Here is a 27771-nt window from a genome sequence, read left to right on the forward strand (position 1 = left end):
TTCACCTCCAGCACTTCAAAAAAAAGAAATTATATTGCGACAGCAACGTTTCATTCTATTAGTACATTTTAATTAGAACGTGAATAAGAGATGTTATGAATATTCATGATTGGGTTATTTAAAATGCATAATTAACCAGTGGGGGGTTAATAACTATTAATGGCAGCGGTGGGGGAGGGCCCATCCCTCTTTCTGTCGTCTGGTCTCCAGCAGCGGGGAGGCTGGGGCTGGGTGAGGGGGGTTTTACCAGAAAGGGCAGAGCAGGGCCTGGTTGCCTCTACCTGAAGCTTGTGGGGCCCAAGTTGGAGGGGTCCCTGGGTGTCGGCCTCAGGAGCGCCCGTCACCCTGCCAGCCCTCGGTGGTGGGGTAGGGGGTTGGGAAGGCCTGGCTTTGGCCTTGGACCTGGCCTCCTGCTCTCTTGCTCAAGGGTCCTGGCGACTCTGGGGCCCGTGGTGGATGCCCATGGGGGTGGGGGACCCAGAGCCGAACGAGCTCGTGGGCGGGCACCGGAGAGCGAGGGGATGACAAGTAAGTGGCCGTGGAGGGAAACGGGGGCTCGGGTGCTGGGCCTTCTACCAGGGTCACCCCCCCTTCACCAGCTGCTCTCGGCCCCAAAGCCCAAGTGGGGACTCAGGACCTTGGGGTGCAGACACCCCAAACCTGGTAGCACATGTTAGATGGATTTGTGGAGACCATGGGAGCTCCGTCTGACCCCCTGCCCGCCAAAGCAGCCCCCAGCTCAGCATTGTAATCACATTGGAAATTTTTGATTAGAAAACAGAATCTAACCGAGGTATATGAATATTTATCAGACTGGGAGATTAATATGCATAGTTATGCAAATCAGACAGCAATTAAACACCAACTCCCCAGGGGAATGATTAACTCAGAGGCACCAAAAGAGAAGGATGCAATTTGAAAGAAATTTCTGGTACAGATGCGCAGAGGAGGGCGGGGTGAAGGATTCCGGCTGGGGTGTTTGGGATGTCCACCACTGGGGTCGGGGGTGGGGTGGGGTACGTCCCCTGGCACAGATGGCAGGGCTGGGCACGGCCTCTCTGGCTCAGCCTGGCCTGGGCAGCTTTGACTCAGACTCGTACGTGGACACCCCCAGCCCTGCAAAGTAGGGCGTGTTTGTGACCCCATCTGAAGAGCAGGGAAACTGAGGCACAGGTGGGAGGGGCCCGGGGACTGCTCCCGTTCTGCTTGTGCAGGCCCTGAGCCCCGTGGCCCTTGATGGACGGTGTTGGAGCTCACGCAACCGGGAAGGGTGCAGGCCCGTGTGCCTGCCTGCTGGGAAGATCCGGGTCCTGGGCTGGGCCCCTGGGCTAGTGTTCAAGGAGATAAGGGCCCTGCCCTGCCCACCCTCCATCGAAGGTCCTTGTCCCCACGGTGGCTAACCCTGCCACACCTGGGCCTCCCGGGCCCCGCCTATCTTACCAGATTGGATTTCTCCTTCCCTGCCGCCAGCCTGTGCCTGGCGGGTAGTCCGCGGCAGCTGCCGCTGTTACTTCAACAAAGGGACAGCCCCGCCTCTCGAATTGCCAGAGATGGGAAGGGGGAGGCTCCCACTCTCGAGATGAGAGATATCCTTCATTCCCATTCCCTGACGCCTTCATGAGCCTGGGCCAGAGGGAGGGACTTGGGCCTGGGGAGGGAAGCCCAGAGTGCAAGTGAGGGCTCCGTCCAGGGTGGGCTGGGAGCTGCACGGGTGGGTAGAAGTGTGCCAGCAGCAATGGCAAGTTTGCCAGCAGCTGGTGGTGGAATTGTTTCTTGGGCCGTGGACCCAGAGGTCTGCTTAGTGCCGGTGTGTCCGGGGTGCTTGCCGCTGGCAGTGGTGTCACCATGGGTAGTGCTAGGGTGGGTGCATCTGGACGGGCTCCAGCTCCAGGCTGGGTCGGGAGGGGCCTGGAAAGCTTCCCAGGTCGAGTGAGGGCTCCCCAAGGCAATGCGGCTGGTGTGGAGCGGCCAGGGGCCGGGCCCCTAACCCTGCCTTCCTGCCCTACAGGTCTCGAGGACCGGCCCAGTTCGGGCTCGTGGGGCACCGGCGAGCAGAACAGTTCCTCCTTTGACCCCAGCCGGGTGAGGAGCCCCTGGAGGCCTGAGACCCTGGGGTGGGGGTGGGCGAGCGTGAGGAGAACCCCGGCCTGGCCTGCAGGTGCTTTGGGCTCTGTGGCGCGGTCACATCCTGACCCAGAGGCGTCCCTGAGCCTCCCTCATCCCTGCCCGTCCCCTCTACAGACCTACGGTGATGGCGCCCACTTCAGTGAGTCCCACGGCACCCTCGCTTCGTCCACATTCCTGGGACCTGGGCTCGGAGGTGAGTGTCCACGTGGTCCCTGCCCCCACCCCCGTGCCCACTCGGTCCTCGAGCACCAGGGCTTCCGGGATGGCCACCCAGAGCAGAGGACACAGGTGGGGACCAGCCAGGTGCCTGCCGGGAAGTGGACTCCGGAGTCCTGACAACCTGGGGAGGCCGAGTCTGAGGCCGGCCCCCTCGCCTGCTCTCCCCAGAGCACCGGCATCCTGACCATGAGAATCAGCATCGGGACCTGGGTGAGGGTCCCCTCTCTAGCCCCAGTTTCCCGACCTGTGGGGATGGGGATTCTCAGAGCCTTCTGCGTAGCCAGTGGTAAGGACTCACCTGGCTCCCTAGGCCCGAAGGCCCACCCCCATCTCGCAGATGAGCAGACTGAGGCTCAGCGAGAAGGGACCCGGCCTCTGGGACCCTCAGGCCCTGGTTGGGTGTCCGAGCGCTGGCCCTGCTGAGCCTGGGCCCTCCCTGTTCTGAGGGAGTGTCGGGGTGACTGCCAAGCTGGCATCTCTGGAGGTTGAAAGGGGCCGGGGGGTGAGTCAGCTCCCGCCTCAGGGCCTGGGCTGTGCACTCCTGGTGTTCCTGAGACACGAGGTCCTTGCACATGACAGCCGGGTGAGGTAGGCTCCTTTGGCACCATCCCCAGCGGTTCCCAGGCCGAGGTGCATGGCGGCGGGGTTGGTGGCTGCTGGGGGAGGTGGGTGAACTCTCGTTGCCGGGCCCAACCAACCAGTGGGGCAGCCAAGGCCGGAGGGCCTGGGGTCCAGCCCTTGTGGACTGGCGCATGGAAGGAGCCAGACGGGCGAGCGTGGCCTGGGTGCAGTCCCAGGCAGGAAGGGGGAGCACAGTGTCCGGCACCCACTGTGTTTAGCGGGAGTCTGTGTGCATCTCCCAGACCGGGATGTGAGGGCTGGCCGGGTGGCCTCTGCACCTGCCACGACACCGGTTCCCCTCTGCTGTTCCTTCCTCCGGCTTCTTCCTGGCACGGGCAGTTCCCACGGCCGGGCCTGGTCAGCAGGGCCCAGAGCCCAGCTGTGCCACACACCCGCCACACGCCCCAGTGGCCGAGGAGCTCAGAGAGTGCAGCAGGGAGCCCAGGCCAGGCCCAGCGAGACAGTGGGGAGGTGGGCGCAGTTTCGGCCTCCCTGGGCCCTGGTTTTCTTGCCTGTGGACTGGGGCTGGCGATAGCCATGGTGGGGCAGCGGGCGGTGAGTGCCAGGCCCAGGGGGCGAGGGTCGCTCTGTTCCCGTGGGGCCCCCAACCTGGTCCAGCTCCTCGATGAGACCTGGTGGGTCTGCTCTTGGTGTCTGTCCTCCTTCCCCCTCTCATACTCTGATGCCCGGGCCCGGTGCATGGCTTGGGCACCCGCTGTATACCCACAGGGCTCGTGGATCTCGCAGGTCCCCTCCCAAAACCTCTGTTTTCTCTCCTTGCCTCCCTCAGCCTTCCTTTCAGGATGCCCCTGCTTGGTGCCTGCTGTACGCAGGGTCAAACCACAGCAGCCCCACCCTGCAGTGGGGAGCCCAGAGCCCTGGCTGGGCTGGCCAGCTTTGCTTCCCACGTCCACCCTGGGAAGGGAGGGAGGATTGCACCCTCTGGACTGGGGGCGAGTCCCTCTGGCCTCCAGGCTGTGGTTTGTTCATCCCTAAATGGGCCCCGTGTCGCCTGCCCTGAGCTTGAGCTGGTGGGCGTGGCCTGTGGGGCATCTGCTGTGTTGGTAGGAGCGTGGTCCTTCTCCCTGTCCCCTAAACAGCATTTGCTCCAAGAGTCCACTTGAAATTGTCCTTTTAAAATCAAGGGGAGAGGGAATTTCCTGGTGGTCCAGTGGTTAGGACTCGGCACTTTCACAGCCGAGGGGCACAGGTTTGATCCCTGGTCGAGGAACTGAGGTCCCACAAGCTGCACAGCGTGGCCAAAAAATGAGTAAAAATATTCAAAAAATAAATGGATAAAGGGGAGAATTCCCCAACACCCCCTGCCCAGTTTGAGAATAAACCAAATTAGTCAAGCATTCTGATTTCTTGCTCACGGTAAGGCTGGTTAAGGTCCGCTCTCAGTCAGGACAGGTGCCCAGCTGAAGCCAGAAACAAACTGAAATTGTTCAGGTACTGATGGATCCAGGGACCTGCTTCAGGCGAGGCTGGATCCAGGTGTTTGTGTAGCTGCAGGAGTCTGTTCATACCAGCTGCTCTCTCGGGCAGGCTGTCCCCCCACAGCTTGGTCTTGCCCACCCACACAGAGGAAGGGCTCCTTCGCACTGAGTGGCTTGAATCAGCATCCCCAGCGACGCCACATGCTTGTTCGTGAGCTGACCCTGTCCAGGAGCTGGGGAAGGAGCCCAGGGCCTGGGTGCTGAAACTTGCAAGATACCAGGGACCTCGACCTGTCCCCTGGGAACCCAGCACCCTGGGGAGTTGACACCTCATGACCTTGAACAGAGGAAACCAAAGCTCGAGAAGGGCAGGGGTGGGGAGCCGAGTCGGTGCTGTCCCGCTCTGGGGATGGGGCACGGGGGGCCCTGGCGGGTTTGCAGAATCCTCTGCGGGTCATCTGGGGATAGCGTCTGGCTGGAGCCCCACTTGTCCCTCAGCCCCTCGCCACTTGATGGGGAGACCAGTGTGCCACCACGGTTTTCAGTGTCGTGAACTTGTGGAGAGCCTGCTGTATGCGGGCGTGTGCCGGCCTCTGGGTCAGCTCCGGGTGACCCTCCTTCCTCTTCCACAGGCAAGGGCGGCGAGCGGGGCGCGTACACCCCCTTTGGGAGAGACGCAGGGGTCGGCAGCCTGACTCAGGTGAGGCTGCGTCTGCAGGGTGGGCAGGGGAGGGCGTGGGTCCCGTCGGCCCCCAGTGGCCCTTGGAGCCTGGAGAGCCCCCGTCTCCAGGTGGTTAGGGATGGGAGGTTCCCAGTGGGGGCCACAGTCACCGCTTGACTTCTCACCCCACCTTGTATTCCCTAGTTTTAATTTGAAACGAATTCGTCCCAAATTTCCTCCTGATCTGGGAAGGCTCAGCCAAGTGCTGGTCACTCTCCAGCAGCCGCTGAAACGGGCCCGGTCCCTGGGTCAGGCCGGGTGGGTTGTCGATGGGGAAAGGGGAGGCTGGGGTCCAGCCTGTGGGGCCCTGTGCACAGCTGAAGGGGTTCCAGGAGACACCTGCCCGCCCGCCTGCCCCCAAGTGGCAGACAGGGAAACCGAGGCCAGCCAGGTAGACGAGGCCTGACCCTCGCTCCGTGCTCCCAGCCTTGTGGTCCAACCTCGGCACAGTCCCCGGCCTGGGCGAGATTGTCACCCGTGGCCACCCCACTGGGATGCTGACGGGCCAGTTGCCTGGCACAGTGGTCCCTTGTGGCCTCCTGTCCTGCCCCACCTGGTCTCTCTCCCGCCCCACGCCCGAGGGCTTTATTCCCTGCCTGCAGTCCTGGAACCTCAGGGTGCAGCTAGGCCCTGCTGCAGGCAGCACCGCCTGCGTGCACACTGGGCCTCAGCCAGGTCACAGCCACTGAGTGCCCGTGGGGCCCCAGGTCATCGGCCAGGGGCAGAACGTGCATGGCCCCATCTGTCCCCACGACGCCCCTGAGCCGTGGAACGTCTGACATGCCCATTGCACAGACAGGAGAGCCAAGGCTGCAGCACTGCGCCTCGAACCCCAGTCATTGTTGCTTTCCTGGGAACAGAGTCTATTTCAAACGCATGTCTGCGAGATTAAACCGTTTACCTTAAAAAAAAAGGGGGGGGGGATACGTACGAAGTAAAACACACAGATTCCCTTGAGACCTGAAGCATAGTTGTGCCCGTTTAGCGCCCAGACAGCAACACATCTTCAGGCTTGACGGTGTTTCTCTCCTCATCTTTTTCCTTCATGAAAATGAATCGGTGGTATCTTAGATAAGAGAAACGCCAGCGGTGTCAGCAGGGAGGGACCTATGCCCCAGGTCACTGTCACCCCAGGACCCTGCCATTGGCCTGGGCCCTTGCTCTTGCCTTTGTTGTTTTAAACCAGAATGGCCTGGGGGCTGGGCAGGGGACCGGCTGCTAACCCTCCCCCTCCCTCAGGCCAGCTTCCTGCCCAGCGAGCTGGCCCTCAGCAGCCCGGGGCCGCTGTCGCCCTCGGTCGTCAAAGGCGGGTCCCACTATTACTCCTACTCCGGTCACCCTCGGCGGAGAGCTGCAGATGGCGGCCTGGGTGAGTGGGGCGGTGGTGGGGACGGCGGTCCCTGTGGGTCCTGGCGGTCGCGTCCTGTGAGGTCGGGCAGTGCTGAATTGGCGCGGCGAGGGTTCCACAGTCCTTGGTCACTTCCCCAGCCATACACACCCTGTGCACCGTGCGGTTCTGTCGAAAGACGCTTCGTTTAGCGAGGTTGCTTTGATTTAGTGATGCTAAAGTCACCCACCCAGAAGTACACAGGTGCCAACGCAGGCCCACAGCGAGTGGGACCGGGATCCCAGCTTCCCGTCCGGGCCGCACTGGAGCCGGAAGGCCAGCGGCACCTGGCAACCATGGAGGCGCCCAAGCCAGGGTTGGGGCTTAGCAGTTTCGGCGAGGAGGAGCTTGCAGGTTCGGGACTCGGCGACCGGGCAACTGCCAGGAGCTGGGGCTCGCGGAGCAGGCACCGGCTCCCGTGTCCACGAACCCTGCGACCCGGCTCTCGGCACACACCCGCCCCCTGAGTTCGCCACGTGGGCCTGAGGCTGGTTTAAGTCATTCTCTTAGTAGGGGAGCTTGGGGGTCTCTTCTCCGAGCTGCAGGGTGGGACTGTCTCCCACCCCCTAGTGACAGGAGTGTCCAAGCGGGAAGGGCCCCAGTGGTGAGGGCGGGAGCCTGGCCGGGGGTGCTCACTCCTCTTGTCCCAACAGACACGCAGCCCAAGAAAGTCCGGAAAGTGCCGCCGGGTCTCCCATCCTCGGTGAGTTGTGGGACAAACGGGCCCCACAGGCCGAGTGCCTCTCGTGACCCCCTCCCGAGGGTGGGCTGGCCCTGCGTGGGGTCTGACAAAAGCCCCATGGGCTCAGCTGGACTTCTTCCCTGAGGCCCCAGCCCTGAGGTAGTCGGGAAGTCCTTCCTTGGGTCTAGCCTGGGTCCCTCCTGCTTTAAGAGAAGGTGGTTTCCTCTGGCCGAGGCGCCTCAGAAAGGGTGTGAACGGGGTCCTGGAAGCGGGAGTGGGTGGGCATCCTGGCAGCCAGTTGGAGGGTTTCCCGCCCCATCCGCCCTGCTTGGAGCTGCCCTCTGTCCTCACCCCATGCCTGGTGGCTGGCGGGCTGCCAGGCCCAGCAGATGGTGCTGAGCCGTCAGCGGCTCCCAGCCCCGTGCTCCCGAGACTTAATCACGTTGGGAGAAAAGGCACTTTGCTGGACTCCCCGGCTCGGCCACCACCCTCTCTGCTTGCCTTCTGTGCTGAGCCCCGGAGGCTGATGTGGCCCGTACCAGGCCGTAGGCCCAGAGGCTGTTTTAAGACTCAGCTCGTGATGTCACGTCCTGGAACATCAGAGCTGAGAGGCCCCTGAGCCCACTTTGTCCTACCATCTCTCGGCACTTGAACCCCGCTTTCTGCTCCAGTGCCGGGGCAGACGTGGCCAGTTGACCCCAGCACTTTCCTGCAGTGCCCAGCTGATCAGGGTCGGCGCTGATCCTTGAAAGCCTTTGCTGTCTTACTGCTCTGGGGCAACTGGGGCAGAATATTCACCCAGGGCCCTGCCTCTGAGGCCCCCAGGTCTCGTGTGATCAGGGCTGGGGTTAAGGCAGGTTCCAGTGCTGGGGGCGGCACAGCTGGGCTCTGCTGGATCAATAGGAGTTTACTGGATTAAGGAGGGAAAAGGCAGTCTGGGCTGGGGGTCCAGTCTACAGAGGCCTCAGGCGCAAGGCTGGGACTGTGGGGAGGGCAGCAGGTGGGGGTGAAGGTGGAACAGCAGAGAGAGGTGGTAACGCGAGCAGAGCCTCAGACGCGGGGCTGAGGTGCGGTTCTAGAGGGAAGGTTTGGAGAAGCACAGGGAAGTGGGTGGTGGGGTGGACAGCCCTCCAGGTGGAGGGGGAGACCCAGCAGGGGGAGCTGCGAGGCGGGGGCTGGCCGGTCCCCACCCCCCCCCGGCCCCTCCTGCCTCACCATGCCCGCTGGCCCAGCACAGGTGTACCCACCCAGCTCAGGTGATGATTACAGCAGGGACACCACCGCCTACCCACCCACCAAGACCCCCAGCGGCACCTACCCTGCCTCCTTCTACGTGGCAGGTACTTGAGGGCTCACCTGGGTTGCCTGGGGCGGGGCCTGGGCTCCCTCTGCCCGCCCACCTCACCATTCCCCTCTCCGCAGACAGCAGCCTGCACCCCTCAGCCGAGCTCTGGAGCCCCCCAGGCCAGGTGGGCTTCGGGCCCATGCTGGGCGGGGGCTCATCCCCCCTGCCCCTCCCGGCAGGTGGCGGCAGCTCCGTGGGTGGCAGTGGCAGCGGTGGGTTTGGCGGCCTGCACCAGCACGAGCGCATGGTAGGCCCCGTGGGGTGGCCGTGGCCGGGGCGGGGGAGGTGGGTGGGCAGTGCCCCGTCTGATCCCTCCTACCCCGTCCCCTGCACACAGGGCTACCAGCTGCACGGAGCAGAGGTGAACGGCGGGCTCCCGGCTGTGTCCACCTTTTCCTCGGCCCCCACGGGCGCCTACAGCAGCGTCTCCAGCCACACACCCCCTGTCAGCGGGGCCGACAGCCTCCTGGGTACGGCCCCCTCACCCCACACCTCCGGTGGGCTCAGGATCCAGCCCTGGGTATCATCATTAACCGCATCCCCCTTGCCTGGCTCGGGCTCCTCGGGCCCCCTCAGACGTTTCAAAGTGGTTCCTCGATGAGTAGGTCCGACTGTTCATTTGGGGAAACTGAGGCGCAGCGAGGGGGCTGCTCACCCCGAGCCCCGCAGCCTGCCTGTCCCCAGAGCACTGTGGAGGTACGTGGTGAGGCGTGAGGAGACACCCGACAGAGACCGGGGCTGCCCAGGGCCAGGCTGTGGCATCCGTGCAGGCAGATGCGTGCAGAAGGGAGCTCCCCGTCAGCCGGGGCGAGCAAGCCCAGCCCAGGTGCTGGGGCTGCTGCATCCCAGAGGCTGGGCCTCACCTCTCTCCACCCACAGGCTCCCGTGGAACCACGGCCGGCAGCTCTGGGGACGCCCTTGGGAAGGCGCTGGCCTCGGTGAGACTCGGCACGTGGTGGGTGGCTGGGTCGGTGACCCAGGAGGCTGACTCCTGACCAGCCATGTGGTGGCCCTTTCTCTCTCCCTGTCCCCGTCACAGATCTACTCCCCAGACCAGTCAAGCAATAACTTCTCATCCAGCCCCTCCACCCCCGTGGGCTCCCCACAGGGCCTAGCAGGTCTGTGCAGCATGCTGGGGGAGGGGACTGGGTCTGCTGACTAGCCCCGGGTGGGCGGGGAGCTGGACAGACCACATGCCTCAGAGCTCACGTTCCCTTGGCCGTCGAGGAGGGCTCCCTAGAGGATGGGGGGCTTCTAAGCCAATGCTCCTAGGTCACAGCAGAGGCAAAGGTCAGGAGGTGCGACGCGGCAGGCCATGCGTTGTGAGCGTGAGGGGCATGTGGGATCCAGCGGGGGGGCCTGGGATGCCCAAGAAGCAGAGCAGCCGGCCCGAGGCTCCTGCCTGGACTCCAGGACATGGGCATGTTGGCATTAATTCACCCCAGAAGCTGTTAGGCACCTACTGTATGCCTCATGTTTGGCTTTGCCAAGGGGGCCGGGTCCCCTGTCCCTAAGAGGTTGCACCCGGGGCTCAGCGAGGGGCCGTGGAGAAGTGAGGGCCACGGTCTCCAGAGGGCACACAGGCCTGCACGGTGCCTCGGGCTCCGGTGGGGCGGGACTGGGAGGGGCCGCCTTCCCCGTGGGTTTTGCAGTTGGAGAAACTGAGGCTCAAAGATGTGACCTGCCCACTGGGTTCACACCCCAGCCTGGCAGAGCTGTCGGGCCAGCTGGGCTGAGATTTAGACGTGGGTCCCTTAGACTGCTCTGTGGGCGTGGGAGCCCCTGTGTGGCCAGTCTGGGCATCACAGCCGCAGACTCCCAGCCCAGCCTTTCTCCTTTCCTGGGTCAGGCTGCACCGACCACCCCCCCCCACTCACGCGCATCTGCCCCTTCCAGGGACGTCACAGTGGCCTCGAGCAGGAGCCCCCGGTGCCTTATCGCCCAGCTACGATGGGGGTCTCCACGGCCTGGTGAGTGTCCTGCGGGCTGGGGAGGGTGCACCCTCGTGGGAGCGCAGGGAGCAGAGGTGCTTGTGAACACACAGGGACACCCGTTTGGGGTGGGGGGTGGCTTCGCATGTCTGCCATGGCCACAGAGCCACATCCTGTAAGAGGTCTCAGGTGTCGTGGAAACAGCAGAATGTGCGACAGGACAGGTGCCCCTTGACCAGGTTAAACTTCTCAGCTAATTTGTTGGGAATAGGGTCCAAAGCTGGTGGGTGGCCAAAGCTGTGGCCGTAGCCTGTGGCCCGCGACGGGCAGCTATGCTGTTGGCAGCTGTATGGGGTCCCGGCGGCCCAGGCCCCTCACCCCTGTCCACCCCACAGCAGAGCAAGATGGAGGACCACCTGGACGAGGCCATCCACGTCCTCCGCAGCCACGCTGTGGGCACAGCGGGGGACGTGCACGGACTGCTGCCCGGCCACGGGCCGCTGGCCTCAGGCTTTGCTGGCGCTGTCATGCCACTGGGCGGGCGGCATGCTGGCCTGGTGAGTGCTGGGCAAGGGCAGGCCGGGGGGTCGGTTGGGGCCAGGCCAGCACTGATAACCCCCCTCGTCCACAGGTGGGCGGCAGCCACTCGGAGGACGGCCTCTCCAGCAGTGGCGGCCTCGTGCACAACCACGTGGCCCTCCCCGACCTCTCCCGGCCGCCTGACTCCTACAGCGGTAAGTCCCTGTTACGTCCCCTGTGCAGAGGTGGCTGCACCCCAGGGTGGCCCACACCGTGGGCCCGCCAGTAGGTGTCACTCCTCCTTGGAGCCACATTCCTCCTCTGGAAAATGGGGACTGAGAGCCACCTGCCAACCTTCCCGGTGGCCTATGGGCCCGGGACTGTCCACCCGCATCTCCAGTTGAGGAAACTGAGGTCCAGGGTAACTAACTGGGCACTGGTGCGGAGAGGGGGAGATGCCCCCTGCCACATCACCAAAGCCCTACCTGGCTTGGTGCCAGGATCCCACAGGGGTTGGGAGGGGCCCTGCTGCTTCCGGGGTGGGTTGCTACCTCTCTCTCTGTTCGCCTGGTCAATCGGAAGAGTCCCAAAAGGCATATGTTTAGTGTCCATCGTGTGTCTGGCACTTCTCTCGGCACCAGGGAACAAAACAGATCAGGCAGAGAAAGGGGGTGACTTGTGCAGAAACTGGAAGGTGAAGGAAGCGTGTCAGGATGAGTGCTGGGGAGAGAGTTGTGTGTGTGTGGGTGCACGCATGCAAAGGCCCTGGGGCAGAGCTGTGCCTTGTGTGTTGGAGGAACAGCAAGGAGGCCCGTGTGTCTGGAGCAGAGTGAGCGAGGGGGAGAGAGGGAGGAGGGCAGGGACGGGAAGGGACGGGGTAGGGGATGGGGCAGGTCGTGCAGGGCCTTGGGGAGGACTTGGGCTTTTACCCCAGGGAGGTGAGGGCCCTGGAGGGCTGTGGGTAGAAGAGGGGCAGGGCCTTGCTCAGGTGCTCATAGACATCCTCTGGTGGCTGCTACTGGAAGGACAGACTGGGTGGGGGGCTTGGGTTGGAAGTGGGAAACAGGGCAGAGGGGGACTGCTGGTCCAGGAGGAATGGTGTGGGTGGATGCTATGGACTGGCCTGTGAGGGGCCGAAGAGGGGGCAGTGGTGTGCGATTTCCAGGTGCTTTGAAGGATTTGCAGATGTGGAGGAGGAGGTACGGTTTCAGTCTGTAGGTGGGGTCTCGGGGTCCTTGGCACACAGTGGAGTTGATGGTGGGGAGCCTGGGCAGGTCCCAGGTGGGGCAGGGTCTTAGGCGGGGCCAGGGTCCCAGGCACATCGGGGGGGCGGGCATTGAGGGGCCTGGAGGAGGGTGCACTACATTGGATGCTGAGTTGAGGGCCCCGTCAGGGCAAGTGGGGCGGCGTTGGTGGAGTTCTGGGTTGTTAATTGTCTGGGGAAGCAGAGAAATCAGCAGTAGCGAGAGGGGCAAAGTCACTTGGCACAAGGTTAGCTATAGAATGGGGTAACGGGCAGGCTTGTGCATGCCCACTGGGGTTTGGGGCCCTGGGTGTCACAGGGTCCCGTCCCAGGGTCAGTTAATGCTGACCCTGCAACAGCCGGTGAGACCCAGGCCTGGGGAGGATCCAGGACTACACCCACCCTGCCCCCATCGACCTGGTGAAAAATGCGCTGTGCCACATGCTGCGCGCATTTGACCGCAAGGCCCCCCTGAACCCACCACACAACCCTCAGGCCCGCCTGAGGGCCCTGCAGCCCCAGAACCAGCCTGACTCTTGACTGGGTGTCCAGATTTTGTCACTGCACACCTGGGTGGCGTCTGGGGACATCTTTGGCTGTTACAGGGGCAGGGATGACGCTCAGCCCCCCACAGGGCCCAGGATGCCCCGGCCTGGTGGCAGCAGTTCTGAGGGAGCCCCCAAGCTGGTCTTTTAAGCACTGCCTGCGTCGTGCGGTTCAGCTGCGGGAGAGCCCAGGCCAGTCCCGCGGCCACGTGGTGGTTTCAAGCAGCTGTGTGCCCTCGGCCGCGGGTCTCTTTATGTGGCCTGGGCCTGGGGTTTTGTGGGTCATTGTCCTACTGGGTGGCTTTCCCACCCGACTGCTTGCTCAGCTGCCATGCAAGGACCAGCCCTGGCCTCACGGGACACTAGGTCCCGCCCCAACCTGGGCCCACGCGTGGGCGCTCTTCCGAACCTTCTGAGCGTGTCTCCTGGTGGCGGGTGTGATTCTGGGTTGGAGGGTTGCTGGGCACACACGTGCCCGCCTTTTCCAGATAAGGCGGAAAAAGTGTTTTCCAAAGCGGTCACACCCATAAGCGATACTCAGACCTGCAGCATTTCAGCATTTCCTGAAGCGATGACGCAGATTGCAGGCTCCCGGGGGCCCTCCCTGCCTCCCTCGGGCTTCTCCATCACGTCCGCACTGACTTGTAGCAGTTCTTTGGGATCGTGGGGACCTGCCCTTTGTTGGCTTGTACGTGACGGCGTCTTCTGTCCAGTGGCGCAGCCGCTTATTTTCTTGGTGATGAGAAGTTCTCAATTTTGATATATTCAAGTTTATCGATTTCTGTTTCTTTTGAGGACAGCTCCTTAGCGTTTTAGGAAACAGTTTTCCGCCCCTGAGTGGCCACGACATTTCGGCGCACTTTCTTCTGAAGGCCTTTCGGTCCGTGGGGTCTGGAACGGGTGCCCGCGTGTGGCGTGAGGCCGGTGTCCCGCTCTTGGTGGGCTTCTGGGTGGCTTGCCGTTGCGCACGGAGGCCCCTGACTCCGGCCCGTTGCAGATCTCGGGCGCGGCGCCGCCCCAGGGCCTGGCGACATCAAGCGGGAGGAGCAGGAGGACGGAGAGAACGTGGCGGCCGACACCGCCGAGGACGAGAAGAAGGACCTCAAGGCCCCGCGCACCAGGACCAGGTGCCGCCCCCCCCACCCCCACAGGCCGGCTGCGCATGCGCACGGGGGCCTCTCAGGGCGCCCGTGCACACGCACGGGGCGCCGGCTCCCGAGGCCGCGGCAGGCCCTTGCCCGGCCCTGCCTCACTGTCTCCCTCTGGCCCCTGGCCCCGTAGCCCGGACGAGGACGAGGACGACCTTCTCCCCCCAGAGCAGAAGGCTGAGCGGGAGAAGGAGCGCCGGGTGGCCAATAACGCGCGGGAGCGGCTGCGGGTCCGAGACATCAATGAGGCTTTTAAGGAGCTGGGGCGCATGTGCCAGCTGCACCTCAACAGTGAGAAGCCCCAGACCAAACTGCTCATCCTGCACCAGGCCGTGTCGGTCATCCTGAACCTGGAGCAGCAGGTGCGAGGTCAGTGGGGGCGCCGCTCCCCTCCCCCACTGCTGCCCTCGCTCTCCCCTCCTCCCTTCCTGGAGCCCACCTCCCCTGCGTGACATCCCCCGCTGTGACCTTTCTCCCTTGCCCTGTGACCTTTTCCCTGCAGTGACATCACCCCTGCAGTGACCTCCTCTGCTGACTTTCCGCCTCCTACAGTGACCAGCCCCCCTTCAGCGACCGTTTTCCATTTCCCTGCTGTGACTATCCCCCCAGTGACCATCCTCCTCTGCAGTGGCCGTTCCCTCCTCAGTGACCATCTCCCTCCTGACCGTGGGCCCTCTGCCTAGCCAGGCCCCATTGCTGTCTCCAGTGGGTTTTTTTGGCTGTGCTGCGTTGGCAGGCGGGATCCTAGTTCCCCAACCAGGGATTGAACCCGCACCCCCTGCAGTAGAAGCGGGGGAAGTGTTAACCACTGGACTGCCAGCGAAGTCCCATCCCATTGTCCCCTCAAGTAAGAGGAACAGACTCTCGACTCCTAGCCCTGTAGCCCTGGGCACTTTGGCACAGAACTGTCTCCTCAGACCCCAAAGACTCCACCTGCCCAGCCCTTCCTTCTGAGGAAGCCCAGAGTCCGGCTGGCAGGGACTCGTGTCCCCTGGCTCCCAGAGAATGTCACTGTCGCTCTAGCTCTGAGCAGACACTTCGTGGGGCGCCTGAGCCCATCGGTCCCCACTTGCAGGTGGGGTTCACCCCCCATCCCCAAGGCTGAGTGAGGGTCAGGGAGGCTGTGTGACTCCCTCCAGCTGATTCCTTAACGACCCCCACCCCACCCCCGCTGCCCCATTAACCCTTTCTCTCCTGCAGCGCTGTCGCTTGGACCGGAGCTAGGGCCCTGGCCTGCCGCCCACTGTCCCCTGAGCTCTGGGGTTTCCGCGTCCCCACGGCGGCATGGGCGTCACGCCGCGTCCGCCCGCCTCTCTGCTCTCTGCCCCCCGTGCTCCCCCACCCTGGCCGCCCACCTCCTCATTCCCACCGGCTGCCCTCCTTACCTCGCACTTGCGCCCAAGCGCTGAAACAGCAGGGCTGCGACCCGGGCCTTTCCTCCCCCACGGCCCCCATCGGGACTTGAGGGAAGAAAGGGGCCCCGAGGCCTGTCTGTCAGTTTGGTCTGCACGCTTGTCCTGAGCTCCGGCCGCCGCCGCCACCCGCGGGGGTCGCTCAGGCCCGAGGGCAGGGTGGGCGGGCAGGACGGGCTCCCAGGGAAACAGGCAGATGGAGAGGTTGTTCGTGCAGAGCCCCACGCTGCGCCCCTGGGGGGCCTGAGCTGGGGTGTGGACCCCGTGGTCAGCTCTCTGAGCCCCTGTTCCAGACTCGTTGGGGGGACTCAACACTGTGCCCGCCACCCAGCGGTTAGAGCACAAGTGCCAGGCCTCAGGGTCCTCCAGGCAGGGCTCAGGGTGGCCACTCCAGGCCCAGCTCTCAGGCAGCCAGGGTCCAACGTGGGGCAGGTGCAGTCCTGTGGCGCCCAGGCATGAGGGGTCTCCAGGCTGTGAGCTGGTTTGCTTCTGTGGACTCAGTGTCCTGAGCTCTGGGAGCCCCAGGCCTAGCTCTCCTTCACCCAGCAAGCAGCTGCTCTGAACGGGGAAGGTCGTCATCCTGGGGGTGGGGGGCATGGGGCCTCCCTGTTTCCTGGCCAGTCCTGGGCACGGCGAGCGGGCGGGGGCAAGGGCTGCGCCCAGCTCCATGCACATGCGCGGGTGGGGGTCAAGGCCCCACCTCCTGCCAGGCACACGGCATGCGCACTCGCAGCCAGCGGGTGCCCTCCCCACGACCCCCGCTCGGGACTAACGGGGCCCCGGTGCTGTGACCCAGCAGTACGGAGGAGGTGCTGTCCCTGGAGGAGAAAGACCTGAGGGACCGGGAGAGGCGCATGGCCAATAACGCGCGGGAGCGGGTGCGCGTGCGGGACATTAACGAGGCCTTCCGGGAGCTGGGGCGCATGTGCCAGCTGCACCTCAAGTCGGACAAGGCGCAGACCAAGCTGCTCATCCTGCAGCAGGCCGTGCAGGTCATCCTGGGCCTGGAGCAGCAGGTGCGAGGTAGGCGCCCAGGCCGGCCCCGCCCCGCCCTCCCGCCCACCGGGGACCTGAGCCGCCGGCGCCCCCCGACGCTCATCCTGCTCTGTAGACCCCCGGCCCGTATGGCCTTCTCGGGGACGGGGACAGGTCGAGAGATGGAGCAGCCGTGCGGGGCCCCCCCCAGTTCTTCCTCCCCCCGGGGACCCTCTCCCACAGTGCTCTCCCCCTCCCCCCAGAGCGTAACCTGAACCCCAAAGCGGCCTGCTTGAAGCGCCGAGAAGAGGAGAAGGTGTCCGGCGTGGTCGGAGATGCCCAGATGGTGCTGTCGGCCGCCCACCCAGGCCTGGGCGAGGCCCACAACCCTGCCGGGCACATGTGACAGGAACGCTTCCCAGACGAGTGACCCCACCTTGGTCTAACCTGGGACAGTCCACGCCAGGCGCCTGGTCCCCACCCCACGCAGCCCGTGGTCAGCCTTGAGCCAACACCCCCTGGGCGCTCCGGAGGCAACACCACCGCCAGGCCTCTGGCTTGATGGATCCTGAAAGTGCATCTCGGCCCTGCTGCCCAGGCCTGGGCGGCAAGGAGCATTGTTTTTGTTTTTGGTATATACATGTTGTCAGACAAGAAAATGAATGCCTTAAGTATAAAACGTGAAGACTCAAACATACCGTTCACAGGAGGGAAATGCTGTGCGGAGCCAGCTTGGTCGGCAGCCACCAACCAGCAACTTGTGCCTACGCCTGAGAGGTTTTTTTTTTTTTTTTTTTTTTTTTTAAGGAAAATAAAAGGAAACTTAGTTATGAGAGTTTTTTTGTTTTAATGTAGAAGAAAACTAGTAAGAATGATGCCTTTGGTCTCTTTTTTTTTTAGCTTTTTTTGCGTATGTTTTCTAAGCAACAAATTTTTTTGTATAAAAGTCTCGTGTGTCTTGCTATTTTTGCTGCTGTTTCTAGAAATGAGCATTGCATTTCATGATCAACAAGGTTATTAAAAGTTGTATTAAAAAGACCCCAGGACTTCCCTGGTGGTCCAGTGGTTAAGATTCCACGCTCCCAATGCAGGGGGTACGGGTTCAATCCCTGGTCGGGGAGCTGAGATCCCTCGTGCCACGTGGCGTGGCCAAAAAACTTTAAAAAGATCCCGTGTAAACTTGAGGTGCCCCCGCCCCGGGAGCCACTGGACCAGGGGTGGCAGGTGCCATCCAGTTCAGGTTCTAGTGTGGGGGGCTTGCTCTTGTGGTTTTGCTCCCTGCGAAGTAGCAGGTGGGCCCTTGCTTGGTGGGGGCCTCCCCTGCCAGATCTGCTCCCCTCCCTCAGGAAGGGGGACACCCTGCTGGGGCACCTCCAAGGAGGCAGGGACGCTCCCCTGTCACACAGCTGAGGTTCCTGCCCGCAAGCAGCTCGGGTCCCCCAGGCCCCTGCCTGCGGCCTGCCAGCCCCACATCCCTCCAAGTCCTGGGACCTCTCTCAGACGGGACTTTGTGAGGAGCAGCATTCCTGGGCCCGGGGCCTGCGTTGCTGAGCGTGGTGCTGGGGGGCCTCCCTAAACACCCCGTTCTTCATACTCTGAACTCTGGCACAGAAACCCCCTGCTCCCCGAGTGGCCTTCCTGGTGTGGACTGGGGAAGTTACAGGATCCCCCTGCCCAGAAAGGCCCCCAGGCTGTGTGTCTGTCAGGGTTGACGCCCCACTGTAAACCAGGAGGCTGAACCGCTCTCAGGCCCTGGGTGCCAGCTCCCAGGCCTCCCCAAGTAGCCCTCTCTCCCGTATGTTCAGGGGAACCCACTCGGCCTGGGCTGTCCCAGGTTTAAACAAAGTCCAGGGCGGTTGGTCACCTTACGTGTCACCTGGGTGTGGGGTCAGGCCTGCTGGGGTCTCACCTGCCCTCCCTCTACCCCCTGCAGAGAGACCTTACGTACCCCCAGGCTGGCTGCGTGCACCCCACCCTACCAGCATCCCAGGTGTCTCCCCCCAAACCCCCTCACTCCCCGAGCACTGGGGCGGCCTGACTCCTCAAGACTGGAACTCCCCACGGCTGGGGGCCGGGTGCCCCACGGGAAGCTTGAGGGAACCCCAAGGCCAGCACGAGCGGGACATCCCAGCTTGGGGCCGGGGCCACCTCCAGGTCCCTGGGATCCCCTGGGGTCTGCCCCTAAGACCGATCAGGGGACTCTCCTTGGTGACTCCCCTGGTCTGTGGGTCTTGTCTCTCTTTGGGGAAGCTGCCTCAGTTTCCCTCTGCCTCGGGCCTAACCCACAGACCCAGATGGGCAGGGGCTGAGGAGCCTCTGCGGCCCCCCCGAGGCCCACAAACTTTTGAACTGTGTATTACATATATAATTTAAGTTTTATATATTTTATATATATATAATGAGATTAACCCAGCACGGGAAAAAGTAGCCTTGGGGGAGGGGAAGAACTACAATTACAGGGAAAATTGTGCTCTGAGTGCCTCAGGATAACTGATTTTTTTAAAAACAACAAAAAGTTTTTTAAGTAGAATAATTTTATATAAGTGTCAACACAGCTGGCTGAATTCTTTGGGATTTTTAATAACGATCCTCTAAAGTCGATTTGGAGACCTGTACATAACAGCACTGTAGCAATAAATGTGACATTTTATGACAATACTTTGCTGTCCCTGGATCTTTCAGCTGCTGTGTGCTTACAGATGAAAAGAGGGGTTGGGAAGGTGGTGCCCCCGGTGTCGGTGTCGGCGTAGGCGCTCACTAGGTGGCCTGAGTACATCCCACCAAGGATGGCCCCGGGTGTTGTGGACTTATCCGCACTGCACATCTGGACAGCTAAAACAGCTCGGCGGGCGGGCAGGGGGCTTGGAAACCACAGGAATCTGTTCTTACACATTCTGCAGGCCAAATGTCCCAGGTCCAGGTGTGGTAGGGCCGCGTTCCCTCCTGACCACCCCCCACCCCAGGAGAGTCCTTCCTGCCTGCCTCTTCCAGCTTCTGGGGGCCTCAGGTGTGCCTCGGTTTGCAGCCGCATCACCCTGATCTCCACCTCCATCTTCAGGTGGCCTCTCCCTGTGTGTCTTGTGTCCAGGTGTCCCTCCTACACACACACCTGTCATTGCCTTAGGGCCGCAAAATCTCTAGCATGACCTCATCTTAACCAATCACATCTGCAAAGACCTTATTTCCAAATAAGGTCCTGTTCACAGGTAGCAGGGGTGGGGGGTGGTCAAGACTTGAACATGTCCTCTTGGGAGGACACAGTTCAGCCCTCAACCGGGGTTTGATGGGGTGGTGGTGAGCAAGGCCGCAGACACTGGGAAAGGTGGCCACGGTGATTCCTTGTTCTAGAAGCAAAGTTCCTCGGGCAAAGCCAGGGAACTGCACTTGGAATAAGGGCTCCCGGGATGTGGAAGCTGACTGGCTCCTGGCAGAAGGCCACTCCCTGAGTTAGTATGTATGTATGTACGTATGTATTTTAACATCTTTATTGGATCCCAATGCAGGGGGCCCAGGTTCTATCCCTGGTTAGCGAACTAGATCCCACATGCCTCAACTAAGACCTGGCGCGGCCAAATAAATAAATTAAAATAAATAAAAAAATAAATATTTTAAAATAAATAATGTAATACACCAAAACCCACTGAATGATTGATGCACACTGAATGGGTGAATTGTATGGTGTGTGGATTATATCTCAATATAGGTGTCTAAAAATACCTTAAAGGTGCCAAAATCCTTATCCAGGGAGGCGTCGCCTCTCTGTCCCAGCAGGGGTTGGCTCCATGAAAATTTCTTGAAGGAGCATCTGCTTGACTCAGGTCAGAGAAATCTGGTGGCAGGGGGTTGGGCACAGGGAAACTGGGGCGGTGGATGTGTGTGTGGCTTGACAGTGCCAGTGGTGTCGCAGGTGTGTTCCTGAGTCCAAGCCTTTCAAAGCCTGCGGCTCCCCATCTGCTGGATGCCCACCGGGCCCTCCAGGGCTGACAGAGAACGCGCAGAGCCCGGTCCTGGAACAGCCCTGACACCCACAGGCCAGGGAGGGAAGGGACATGCCTGACTGAGACAGATGGTGCCGGGCTGCAGCAGGGTGATGGGAACCACAAAAGAAAGGCCCACGTCCTGACCTGTGAAGGGCACCCTATTTTGAAAAAGGGTCTTTGCAGATGTAATCAAGTTAAGGATCTCAAGATCATCCTGGATTAGGGTGACCCCCAAATCAATGACAAGTGTCCTTATAAGAGACAGAAGACAAGAGACACAAACGAGAAGCCACGTGACAACAGGCTGGAGGGATGCAGCCACAAGCCAAGGGATGCCGGGGTGGGGTGGGGGCGGGGTGGCAGGGGACAGAAGCTGGAAGAGGCAGAAAGGACCCTCCCTTGGAGCCTCCGGAGGGACCACAGCCCTGTGACACCTTGATCTCAGACATATGGTCTCCAGAACTGGAAGAGGATAAACCCCTGTTGCTTTAAGCCACCCAGCTTGTGGTCATTTGTCACGCAGCCACAGGAAATTAATAGCATCTGTGCCTTTTTTTAAAACGGCAAAACATCCAAACGCAACAGGGACTCTTCATACCTCGCTGGTCGGAACACAAACAGATACAAGGACTTTGGAAAAGACTTTGGCGGTGCACCTGAAACTAACATGTTACACATCAATTACACCTCAACAATAATAAAAGCCTGTGGCAGTTTCTTCTACAGTTAAACATAAGCCTCCTCTACAAGTCAGCCAGCAGCCAGTCCACCCCAGTCATCCACCCAAGAGACACAAAGACACATGTCCACACAAAGACCTGGATGCAACTGCTCATTGCAGATTCCTTTCCCATCGCCAAAACGTGGAAACCACCCAAATGTCCTTCAACAGGTCAGTGGGTAAACACAAGGGTCCACCCACTCCATGGTCCACAACTCAGCAGTGGAAAGAATGAAACTCTGACGGAAACAATGGCTTGGATGATTCAAAATAGCTACGCTGCGTGGACAAAGCCAGACACCAAACAGAACATACTCTATGATTCTCGGTAGAAAAGTCTAGAAAATGCAGACTAATTCACAGTAGCGTGGTTGTAGGGGCTGGAGGGGGGAGTGGGTGGGGTCCCAAAGGGGCAGGAGGAAACTTCCAGGGGACGAGGGGGGAGGTGTTCATTATCTCCACACTGTGATGGTTTCATGGGTGTGCACATATGTCGAAATACCAAGTTGTATGTTTTAAATACGTGCATTTTTGTAGGTCAAGTATACATCAGTAAAGTTGTAAAAATTGTAAAAGAAAAGAATCCAACAGATGAACGGATAAACACCATGTGGTCCCTCCACACAGGGGAACATCACTCAGCCATGAAAAGGGGTGAAGCCCTGACACTCGCTACAGTGTGGATGGACCTTGAGAACACGACGCTCAGTGAGAGAAGCCAGACACAGAAGGACACACAGGGTGTGATTCCATTGATGGGAAACGTCCAGAACAAGCAGATGCATAGACAGAGAGTGAATTCCTGGTTGTCAAGGGCTGGGAAGGGGGTGGTGGGTGGGGTGACTGCTGATGAGGATGGGGCTTCTATTGGGGTGATGGAATGTTCTGGAATTAGATGGAGGTGGTGGTCGCACAACCTTGTGAATGTACTAAAGACCACTGAATTCTACACTTTACAATGGTTAATTGTATGTTATGTGAATTTCACATTGATGAAGACAAGAAAAGTCGTTCCGTTTCCTGAGGGCCAGATAGGGATCCTGCATGGAACCCAGGAGGCCAGGGCAGAGGGCCAGCAGGGTGCGAGCGGGGCCAACCGTTCTTGCTTATCCACCATCTCTTCTGGTCACAGAATCCTGGTATTTTTGGGGATTCTCCTCCAATTTCAGCCCACATCCTCAAATGAGAGGGGCCAACTCTGCCCTGTTTCCACAGCACGCGAATGAGAAGCAGCTTGGGGGCATTTTCTGTGATTATTGGGAAAGAGGTGCCATCTTCCTGCAAGGGTTGCTGTAATGTCAACCAAGAGTTTCTCGGTGCCTCTGCTCAGAGTTCACCACAGAGTAAGGGCAACACAGAGGAAAGAAGAGCTGAGAGATAGAGAGAAGATTCCTAATCATATTGCTAGACTCCTGGATGCAGCTGTGCCTGAAGCCATCTAACATGCCACAGAACTTCCTTCTGTTCTCTTAAGCCAGTTTTTGTTCTTCGTTTATCATTTGAAATGAAAAGCATTCTGCCTCGTGAGCTGAAGTGCATTAAGCAGAAGGAACAATGCAGCAGAGCTTCAGAAACTGCTGGATCCAGGACCTGCAGCCCCAAGGCCTCTATGCCCACCTCTGCTCATCTTTTCACGCAGGTCTAGTCTCTGTCTCATGATTTCTAATCTCTGTCTCAGATTCTACAATCTCCAGGGTGGCCCCTACATCCCACTTTTTAAGTTTCCATCGAGGACAGAGACTTAATTCAGGTCCTCTCTGATCCCAAGCTCAAAAATCCCAGGCCAACTGGAAAGGCGGAGAAACAATGTCCAACTCAATAGCAACGAGCACCCCTCCTGCCCAGACCATGGTCTCCAACCAACCCCATGGTCGGAGGCCAGGGCTAGGTGAGAACCTGCAGCCCTCTGGGAACCGCAGTCTTGGAGGGTGCCGAGGGGCCGATCCCAGCAGGATGGGCTGGGCTGGGCAGACAAACCCCACGGTGTCCAGTCCGCATCTCCAAGCCTGCATTCGACGCTGGGACCCCGGAGGCGGTGAAAGGAGAAGGCGAGCCCGAGCGAGCCTGGGGCGGCGGAAAGCCGAGGGAGGAGGACCCACCTGTCCTGGGTCCATCAGCTAACAGGTGGCATCCTGAATGTTGACAGCGCGAGGAACCAGGCCTCCCTCTGCTGCCGGAATGAGGAATCACTCCCAATCGAAACGTGCAAACAATTTGCCACCGAGCCTCTGAGCAACAGACAACAAAATGCCAGCAAACCGAGGCTCGGGGAAGCGCTGTCATCTGGCCAAGGTCCCACACACAGCGAGTCCAGTGACAACGCCTAATTCCTCCAAAAGGGAGTTCAAATCCCACCCTTCCCCTCTGTGCGACTCTGGGCTTAACCCTTCCCTGTTTGGCCTGCTTCTTTAACTGTAAATAAAGTTCTGGCACGTAATAAGGACACAAACTCACCAGTCAAATGTCGCGGGCCACACTTAGTCGCTGGACGTTGCGCAGCTTGGGGCCACTCTGACCGCCGGAGCGGAGAAGCAGACCCCGCGTACTCACGTCACGTGGTCAGAAAGCCCCGCCTCCCTGGCCCGCCCACTCTAGTCTGCGTTCTTCAGACCCTCCCCGGAAGTGAGTGCAAATATTTTCCGAGTCTGCGCGCGCAGCGGCGGCGGTCCCCGGATCTCGAGCGGTCAGCCCGCCTGGGCTGGGCTGGGCCGGGCAGGGCGGGGCGGGGCCTCCCTGCGGGCCTGCGCGCTGCTGGGGCCGCGCCTGCGCAGTGCGCCCGAGCCGGAGGGACCAGGGTCACCCTGAGCTGAGACGGCGCCGCTATGTTGGAACGGTTCGTGGGCCCGCGCTACCGCCAGCTGGCCAGAAACTGGTGAGGATGCGGCTACCGCCCCCGGACCCCTTGTCCTCCCAGGTCCCAAATGGGGAAACTGAGGCACAGAGCGGCGGCGCGGTCTGCCCCGCGAGTGGCTGGCCCCCGACCCTGAGGCGCTTTGCCTGGGGGCCGCGATGGTGCCCACGCAGTCCGCGCCCAGCACCCCCGGCTCAGCTCCTGGGGCTGGAAACTGACCCTATGCGCTCCTGGCTTTGCTTTTGTTTGACGTTGTTGTGAAGCCGAGGGCTGCGCCTGTCCTTGACTGACCCCCGTGGGAGGCGGGTGGGATGGGGGTGACCCCACGTGGCAGCCGGGATTGGGGAGCACACGACGTGAGGCGCTGAGAAACAGCGGGCCTGTACTCCGCAGTCGTGTCCCTGAGCCCCGGCAGGGACCTTCGGGTGGACAGTGACAGTGGCGCTTTACAGCTGGGGCGACCCAGGCTCAGGACGAAAGTCCGTCCCTGGCGTCGGGTGGGACCGCCAGCGGCCCCTGCAGCCCCTACCGCGGGCGGCTCGAGCCTCCGGGCGCTGTCGGTCCGTCCCCATCTGCGCGTGGTCAGAGCAGCGACCCCCTCATCCAGGGTTTCGTTCAGTCGGCAGCAGCACCCACTGAGCAACTGATGTGTGCTCGCACCTACCACTGAGTCGGGTGCCGGAGACACAGCGATAAACGGAACTTTCCTGGCTGACGCTCTAGGTCGTGGACCAGAAAAAAATTAAACCGATGTGATCCACGGCATGAGGTTGATGTAAAGTAATAAAGGGGGTGGGTGCAGCCCTGTCCCACCCACACTGGCTTCCTGAGGCCAGGAAGCGGGACTCACCCCCAGGAGACACTATGGAGTTGTGGGGTCTCAGTCTCGGAGCATCCGCGCTCACCAGCGGGGTACTCTGCACTCAGCTCCTCCGGGTGTCTTCCTGTGAAGAGGGGGAGGAGAGGTGGTGAGGGTGTAACGAAGTCCCACGAGGGACTGTCAGCAGCATCATCACCTTCGGTGCCCCGTGGAGGTCAGGCGTGTGGCCACCTCCCTCTTTGTGAGCTCCACCGGGCCCCAAGGGGAGTGGCCAGGATGATTGCGGGGCGGGGCGGGGCGGGCGGTGGAGGCCTCCCTGAGGGCAGGCTTCTCTGATCTCAGCACCCCTCAAAGCTGTTGGGCAGTGAGAGGAAAGATCCCCTCTCTGTTCGTGACAGCTGCCCCAGAGCCTGTTCCAAAAGCAGCAATAACCCGGGACCCCACCAAGGCGCAAAGTTGAGTTGTACGGGCCTCTCCCCAGGGTCTCCCCAGGGAGCAGGGGGTGTCGTTGGTGAGGCAGGTTGGGGAGGGGGTGTTGCTGCTTCCATCTCTCCACCCCAACACCCCAGGCCCATGGGTTATGGCGATCCGGTGAAGTGGGCACCCCTGCACAAATTCTGCCCCTGCACAGACCAGCGATGGAGCCTGTGAGAGTTCTCTGTCGCTGCATAACAAAGAGCCCACCAAATGCAGCAGCTTTGCAGACATTCATTATCAGTTACTGTGGGTCAGGAATTGGAACACAGCTGAGTCCCCTGCTCAGTGTCTCATCTGAAGGCTTTACTGGAGGATGTGTTTCCAGGTCACACCTGTGGTTGCAGCAGGGGGCCACCCTCAATCCTCTGCCACAGGGGCCCCTCTACAGGGCAGCTCACAAACTAGCAGCTGGCTCCCCGCAGAGAGGGTAAGAGCAAACGAGCACGCCCTGACGGAGCCAGTCTCTAAAAGTCCATCTCAAAAGTGACATTCCCTCGCGGTCCAGTGGTTAGGACTCGGCGCCTTCACTGCTGGGGCCTGGGTTCAATCCCTGGTCGGGTAACTAAGATCCCGTAAGCCGTGTGGTGCGGCCAAAGAAAACCAAACCAAAACGAAAGAAGTGACAGCCCATCATCTCTCATATTTGATTTATCAGAGGCGGGTGACTGGATCCTGCCGACCTCAAGGGGAGGGGCTGTACAGGGGTGTGAACACCAGGAGGTGGGACTATTGGGGCCGTCCTGGACCCTGCCCATCAATGGACGTAAATGTGGAGTGTGGTGGTCTTGGAGTCCCTGCCTCGGCTCTGCACCCGGTGGGCTGTGTGTCTCGGGGGCATGGCTTGCCCTCTCTGTGCCTTGGTCTCATCTGTGAGACAGGGACCCTGATAACTCACACCTCCCTCAGTCCATCGGCTGTCTCAGGGATCGAGCTGCTGCAAACCACATTAACGTGCCTACCTGCAAAGTTTAGATATCCTTGTGCTTTACAAGCTTGGGCTTTTTTTTTTTTTTAGTGGAATTCCTCAAATAAAACCTTAATCAGGGACTTCCCTGGTGGCGCAGTGGTTAAGAGTCTGCCTCCCAGTGCAGGGGACCACGGGTTGGAGCCCTGGTCCGGGAAGATCCCACATGCCACGGAGCAGCGAAGCCCGTGTGCCACAACTACTGGGCCTGCGCTCTAGAGCCCGCGAGCCACAACTACCGAGCCCACGTGATACAACTACTGAAGCCCGCACGCTCACAGCCCGTGCTCCGCAACGAGAAGCCACCGCAATGAGAAGCCCGTGCACCGCAACTAGAGGAAGCCCGTGTGCAGCAACGAAGGCCCAGTGCAGCCAAAAATAAATAAATAAATTTACTAAAAAAACAACAACAAAAACCCTCATGCATATCCTAATATGAAAGTAGATGGGAATGGAGTTGCCTTAGGGTCACTTGCCTGGTGCCTGCCCTCGGGGTCATCAGCAGGATGTGTCCACAAAGCTGGGCAGGGCCCGGTGCGTGGGGGTGGTGTGGGCACCTGAAAAATGGCAGCTTGGGATGGGGGGGATCCGGCCACGCTACCGGGAGGGTGAGGCCTGACCCCCATTCTTGCAGGTTACCCACAGTGGGCATGTGGGGCACCGTGGGAGCCCTGGGGCTGGTGTGGGCCACTGACTGGCGGCTGATTCTGGACTGGGTGCCCTACATCAACGGCAAGTTCAAGAAGGACGATTAATTAAACCCATCCCCCTCGGACCCCTCCGGTAAGTTTCAGCAGCTGTCGGCTGGTATAGCCCGGGATTCCTGAGCAGCAGAGGAGCAGTGTTCCCCGCAGGTCCAGGGCTGGGCCGGCAGGTGTTGGGGGCACACCTGGAGAACCCTGCCTGAGGGCGGAGCCCTGCACTAGCCTCCTGCCTGGTGGCGCAGAGCTGCCAGCCAGCAGCCTCGGTTTGTGGGGCTGGGGAGTGGGCGCTGCCCCTCGGGGCTCAGTCCTGGAGGCTGAGCCTGCACCCTGGGTGGGGCGGAGGGATGCCCCATTTTACAGACAGGAAAATGGAGGCTGGCCTCCCTGGGTGGGCTGCTATGAGCACTGACGAGCCTGGCGCTGTGCTGCCCACCTGACAGCCCAGAGTGCACGCGCATCCCCATTTCACAGACTCCTAAGTGGCACAGCCAGATCTGGTGTTAGAGCCTGTTGGCGGCGTCTGTGCTCTTACTGGGCGCTCAGCATCTGCTGCTCACCCTGCTTCATTCCCCCTCCAGGTGTCTGGTGGTGCTGCCCCCTTCCATCTGCATCTGGAACGGCCCAGGCTCTTGGGATTGACCTCGAGGAAATACACGGCGCGAGTTAGGTTTCCTACGTTGGTGGAAATAACTTTGGTGTGTGAACACACATGGCATTAAACCTCACCCTGAAACCTGCTGGCCTGCACGTGCTCATGCTGGGGCTTGGTTATGTTGACTTTAGGCCCAGGGGCCCAGATGACCCGGGGAGCCTTTCAACTCCAAAACTGCAAATCTGCAGTTTCCCAGCGGCTGGCAGACATGGTTTGATTACTTCAGATGTTTAGTGGATAATACCTGCACGGGGTTTTTATCGATTGCTGCCTTAAAAAGTTACCCTT

The 27771-nt window shown here is 60.8% G+C and overlaps 2 protein-coding genes across 18 annotated transcripts in view; both read left to right on the top strand.

The window, feature by feature from the left end:
- The window catches only part of TCF3 (transcription factor 3), a 35791-nt gene extending 16819 nt beyond the window's left edge, over window positions 1–18972 (top strand). For 2 of the 17 annotated variants that reach the window (XM_033417522.2, XM_004286339.4), the window contains 16 exons: window positions 2009–2082; window positions 2242–2320; window positions 5039–5106; window positions 6367–6496; window positions 7168–7217; window positions 8434–8536; window positions 8619–8788; window positions 8879–9011; window positions 9421–9479; window positions 9581–9659; window positions 10438–10511; window positions 10868–11029; window positions 11104–11206; window positions 13777–13906; window positions 14061–14296; window positions 16578–18972. In XM_033417522.2, coding sequence (XP_033273413.1) covers window positions 2009–2082; window positions 2242–2320; window positions 5039–5106; window positions 6367–6496; window positions 7168–7217; window positions 8434–8536; window positions 8619–8788; window positions 8879–9011; window positions 9421–9479; window positions 9581–9659; window positions 10438–10511; window positions 10868–11029; window positions 11104–11206; window positions 13777–13906; window positions 14061–14296; window positions 16578–16720 — 1793 coding nt within the window. In that variant the 3' untranslated portion in view covers window positions 16721–18972. Of the gene's footprint in view, window positions 1–2008; window positions 2083–2241; window positions 2321–5038; window positions 5107–6366; window positions 6497–7167; window positions 7218–8433; window positions 8537–8618; window positions 8789–8878; window positions 9012–9420; window positions 9480–9580; window positions 9660–10437; window positions 10512–10867; window positions 11030–11103; window positions 11207–13776; window positions 13907–14060; window positions 14297–16135; window positions 16363–16577 lie in introns of those variants that run through there. The other 15 variants (XM_033417533.2, XM_033417530.2, XM_033417531.2 and 12 more) reach the window with 15 other exon arrangements.
- Window positions 18973–23729: 4757 nt separating this feature from the next.
- On the top strand, window positions 23730–27564 carry LOC101276993 (cytochrome b-c1 complex subunit 10). Its single transcript, XM_004286338.4, has 3 exons — window positions 23730–23887; window positions 26762–26910; window positions 27410–27564. Exons 1-2 carry the CDS (start codon window positions 23838–23840, stop codon window positions 26880–26882), a joined length of 171 nt encoding a protein of 56 aa, XP_004286386.1. The 5' UTR covers window positions 23730–23837; the 3' UTR covers window positions 26883–26910; window positions 27410–27564.
- Window positions 27565–27771: the final 207 nt, after the last annotated feature.

This window comes from Orcinus orca, chromosome 3, assembly GCF_937001465.1.
Source record: "Orcinus orca chromosome 3, mOrcOrc1.1, whole genome shotgun sequence".
Lineage (NCBI taxonomy): Eukaryota > Metazoa > Chordata > Mammalia > Artiodactyla > Delphinidae > Orcinus > Orcinus orca.

Bases quoted from the DNA above. Each gene is read 5' to 3' on its own strand.
- LOC101276993 (XM_004286338.4), top strand. From the start codon at position 23,838: ATGTTGGAACGGTTCGTGGGCCCGCGCTACCGCCAGCTGGCCAGAAAC. The intron at 23,888-26,761 runs GTGAGGATGCGG...CCATTCTTGCAG, and splicing joins CGCCAGCTGGCCAGAAACTG to GTTACCCACAGTGGGCATGT.